We start from the raw sequence: 4,607 nt of genomic DNA on the forward strand, positions 1-4,607 counted from the left end.
TTTTAATGCAATATGCACACGTTTGGGGGAAAAGTACATACAGAAGTGAACATTAAACATATATGAACTGGAATCAGCAAAACTGGAGGTATTAGGACTTCTGAAAATTCTTTCCTCCATAAAAGCAACAAGAAAACTGACAAAAACTGTCAGAATCTTCTTTTTCAGAACTATGGATATTAATCAAAGTCTTGCAGCAACATATTTCTTCAAGAAAAATTGCTGAATCTCAGCACAAACAGCCACAGAGTGATGCCCACGATGTGTGTAATGTTTTAACTTGCCTTAGCCCCATCCCCTGCTCTCCAGTTCTGCAGCAGCCTTAAAAACCAACTGCCCGGAAAGATCAGAACGGGCCAGAGCTTTTTCAAAGCCTCGTTCCCAAAGAACTGTCACTATTGGACATCAGGTAGCTCACCAGAAGAAGCCAGCTGCAGACTCTCTGTATTTCACCTGACTCGTGGTTTGCTTCGTATAAAAAGCCTTTTCCCTTTTTGGCTGCCTGAGGCAGTAGATAATAGTTGGGGTTAACAACACACTAGCCAAAAAGCCTAAAAGGAAAAGCTGCGGAATGAGATGCCTACGTGGGTTTTGAAAAGGTCCCATACAATCCCAGAACACTAGAAGGCCACTGGCATTGGGCTGTGCACATGCTCAGGAAATACCCAAGGAGACCCAAGCTCTCACCTCTGGCTGATCTGGAGGCTCAGTACAAGCAGGAAGTGAAGGCTAAGGTAGGGCTACCAACTACCGGAGTGAGGGTTGAAGGGATGCCCTGACGTGCACGCAGGGCCCCCTTGGCAAGGACTGGGAGACCCGTCGGCACCAGGCATGGTGTCAAGGAAATCTCCACCAATCACTAAGCAGAGGCTTCAGTGCCACATACAACAGAGAAAACAGACTAAGGAATTAGTTCGGACAAGTCATGAAACAAACAACATCTACAATAAGCAGCGATAACAAGCAACCCTGAGAAGAAGAGGGGAGAATCTGATTTCCAGAGGTGCCACATTATTTTATTTTAAATGTCCAGACTAAACTAGACAAAAGCTTTAAATCAGCTATTTAAAGTACGTTCAGCCTTTCTGCTTGTGGACGCCGCCGAGTAAGCATTGTTGACGTCTCCCCCCACCCCTCCACTGCCGTCGTGTCTAAGTCAGAGTCACCCAAAGAGCCCGAACAGCTGCGGAAGCTCTTCATCGGAGGTTTGAGCTTTCAAACAACCGATGAGAGTCTGAGGAGCCATTCTGAGCAGTGGGGAACGCTCACAGGCTGTGTGAGAATGAGGGATCCAAACACCAAGCACTCCAGAGGCTTCGGGTTTGTCACGTATGCCACTGTGGAGCAGGTGGATGCGGCCATGAATGCAAGGCCACGCAAGGTGGATGGAAGAGTTGTGGAACCAAAGAGGGCCGTCTCAAGAGAAGATTCTCAAAGACCTGGTGCCCACTTAACTGTGAAAAAGATTTTTGTTGGTGGCATTAAAGAAGACACTGAAGAACATCACCTAAGAGATTATTGTGAACAGTATGGGAAAACTGAAGTGATTGAAATCGTGATTGATCGAGGCAGTGGCAAAAAGAGAGGCTTTGCTTTCATAACCTTGGATGACCATGACTCTGTAGACAAGATTGTCATTCAGAAATACCACACGGTGAATGGCCACAACTGTGAAGTAAGGAAAGCCCTATCTAAGCAAGAGATGGCTAGTGCCTCATCCAGCCAAAGAGGTCAAAGTGGTTCTGGAAACTTTGGTGGTGGTCGTGGAGGTGGTTTTGGTGGGAATGGAAACTTTGGTCGCGGAGGAAACTTCAGTGGCCGAGGTGCCTTTGGTGGCAGCCACGGTGGCGGTGGCTATGGTGGCAGTGGAAATGGCTATAATGGATTTGGTAATGATGGAAGCGATTTTGGAGGTCGTGGAAGCTACAATGATTTTGGCAGTTACAACAATCAATCTTCAAATTTTGGACCCATGAAAGGAGGAAACTTTGGAGGCAAAAGTTCTGGCCCCTATGGTGGTGGAGGCCAATACTTTGCCAAACCCCGAAACCAAGGTGGCTATGGTGGTTCCAGCAGCAGCAGTAGCTATGGCAGTGGCAGAAGGTTTTGATTACTGCCAGGAAACAAAGCTTAGCAGGAGAGGAGAGCCAGGGAAGTGACAGGAAAGCTACAGGTTACAAAAGATTTGTGAACTCAGCCAAGCACAGTGGTGGCAGGGCCTAGCTGCTACAAAGAATACATGTTTTAGACAATACTCATGTGTATGGGCAAAAAAACTCGAGGACTGTATTTTTGACTAATTGTATAACAGGTTATTTTAGTTTCTGTTCTGTGGAAAGTGTAAAGCATTCCAACAAAGGGTTTTAATGTAGATTTTTTTTTTTTTTTGCACCCATGCTGTTGATTGCTAAATGTAATAGCCTGATCATGACGCTGAATAAATGTGTCTTTTTAAAAAAAAAATTAAAATAAAAAATAAATAAATAAAATATATTCAAAGAACTTAAGGAACCATGCCTAAAGAAGGAAAGCATGACCCATCCTGTACAGGCATCCTCAGTAAGATTAACAGCTCTTTCTCATCAGACATCATGGAGCCAGAAGAAATTAAGAAGCCATAACATGTCCAAAGTGCTTGAAGAGTTCTATGGGCAGCAAAATTATCCTTCAAAAATGAAGGTGAAATTGATTTCCCGATAAACGAAAAGAGAGAATTTGTCACTAGCACATCTGCCCTAGGGGAAATACCAAAAGGAGACTTTGAGGCTGAAATGAAAGAACCCAGACACCTGTTTGTCCACATGAAGAAATAAAGAGCATTAGCAAGGGTAAGTAATAGACATATTTTACAAAATAGTGTAAGCGTTATTTTTCTGTTAGTAACTCTTTTCTTGTATCTGATTTAAAGACAACTGCATAATGCAGTACTTATAAATCAGTGTTGATGGGCACACAATGTAGAAGGATGCAACTTGTATGACAGTAAGGCCACACAAGGGTGGGCACAGAGCTATATACGAACAAAATTTTTATATACTAGTAAATTAAGTTGCTATTAATTTGAGTTAAAAATAACTATATATATATATCTTAGAAATATCTCATATATATAAATACAATGATAAAGGTTAGGGCACACTAGAAAATACATGAGATCTAGTACAAAAGAAGGTAGTAATGGAGAATAAAGCAACAGAAAGAACCATAAGACACAGAAGACAAAGCACTCCAACCCAGGAACAGCAGAATACATATTATTATCAAGTACACATGGAACATTCTCCAGAATGGACCATACATCTGGGAGAAAACAAGTCTCAAATTTAAAACGACTGAAATCATACAAAGTATGCTCTCCAACCACAATGGAATGAAATTAGAAACAAATAACAAGAAAATTTGGAAAATTACAAATATGTGCAAATTAAAAAACATGCTCAAATAACTGATGGGTCAAAGAAGAACACAAAAATCAGAAAATTATTTGAGAGAAATAAAAATACAACATACCAAAACTTATGGAATGCTGGGAAGACAGTGTTTAGAGGGAAACTTATATCTGTAAGTACCAGTGTTAAAAAAGAAGAGCTCAAATAAATAATCTTTCACCTTAAGAAAAATAATGAAGAAGAGCAGAATCACCACCACCACCCTGAAAAAAACAGAGTGGGAAGTAATAAAGATTAGAGTGATAATAAGTGGAACAAAGAATAGAAAAACAACAGGGAAAACCAACAAATACAAAGGTTGGGTCTTTGGAAAGATCGAAAAAATTGACAAACCTTTAGCTGACCAAGAGAAAAAGAAAAGACTCAAATACTTAAGAGGGAACATTACTTCCAAACTTATAAATTTTAAAATAATTATGAGGGAATACTATGAACGACTGTATGCCAACAAATTAGAAAACCTAGATGAAATGGACAAATTCCTAGTAACACACTAACTCAAGAAAAAAAAAAATTTTTTTTTTAACTAAAAGACCTATAACAAGAGATTGAATTAGTAATAAAAATATTCTCATCAAGAAAAGTCCAAGGTCACACTATCAAACTCTTAGAGGAAAACATAGGCAGAACACTCTATGACATAAATCACAGCAAGATTCTTTTTGACCCATCTCCTAGAGAAATGGAAATAAAAACAAAAATAAACAAATGGGACCTAATGAAACTTAAAAGCTTTTGCACAGCAAAGGATACCATAAACAAGACCAAAAGACAACCCTCAGAATGGGAGAAAATATTTGCAAACGAAGCAACTGACAAAGGACTAATATCCAAAATTTATAAGCAACTCTTGCAGCTCAATAACAAAAAAACAAACAACCCAATCCAAAAATGGGCAGAAGAACTAAATAGACATTTCTCCAAAGAAGATATACAGATCGCCAACAAACACATGAAAGAATGCTCAACATCATTAATCATTAGAGAAATGCAAATCAAAACGACAATGAGATATCATCTCACACCGGTCAGATTGGCCATCATCAAAAACTCTAGAAACAATAAATGCTGGAGAGGGTGTGGAGAAAAGGGAACCCTCTTGCACTGCTGGTGGGAATAATGTAAATTGATACAGCCACTATGGAGAACAGTATGGAG

General features: G+C 39.9%; 1 protein-coding gene across 1 annotated transcript; it reads left to right on the top strand.

Annotated features, from left to right (window-relative positions):
* The first annotated feature begins 576 nt into the window (after positions 1 to 576).
* LOC102976101 (heterogeneous nuclear ribonucleoprotein A1-like) lies at positions 577 to 2,201 on the top strand. Its single transcript, XM_028478798.2, has 2 exons — positions 577 to 584; positions 1,072 to 2,201. The coding sequence occupies exons 1-2, from the start codon at positions 577 to 579 to the stop codon at positions 2,108 to 2,110; spliced, it is 1,047 nt and encodes a 348-aa protein (XP_028334599.1). The 3' UTR covers positions 2,111 to 2,201.
* The last annotated feature ends 2,406 nt before the right edge of the window (positions 2,202 to 4,607 follow it).

The sequence above is a fragment of the Physeter macrocephalus genome, chromosome 18, assembly GCF_002837175.3.
Source record: "Physeter macrocephalus isolate SW-GA chromosome 18, ASM283717v5, whole genome shotgun sequence".
Classification (NCBI taxonomy): domain Eukaryota; kingdom Metazoa; phylum Chordata; class Mammalia; order Artiodactyla; family Physeteridae; genus Physeter; species Physeter macrocephalus.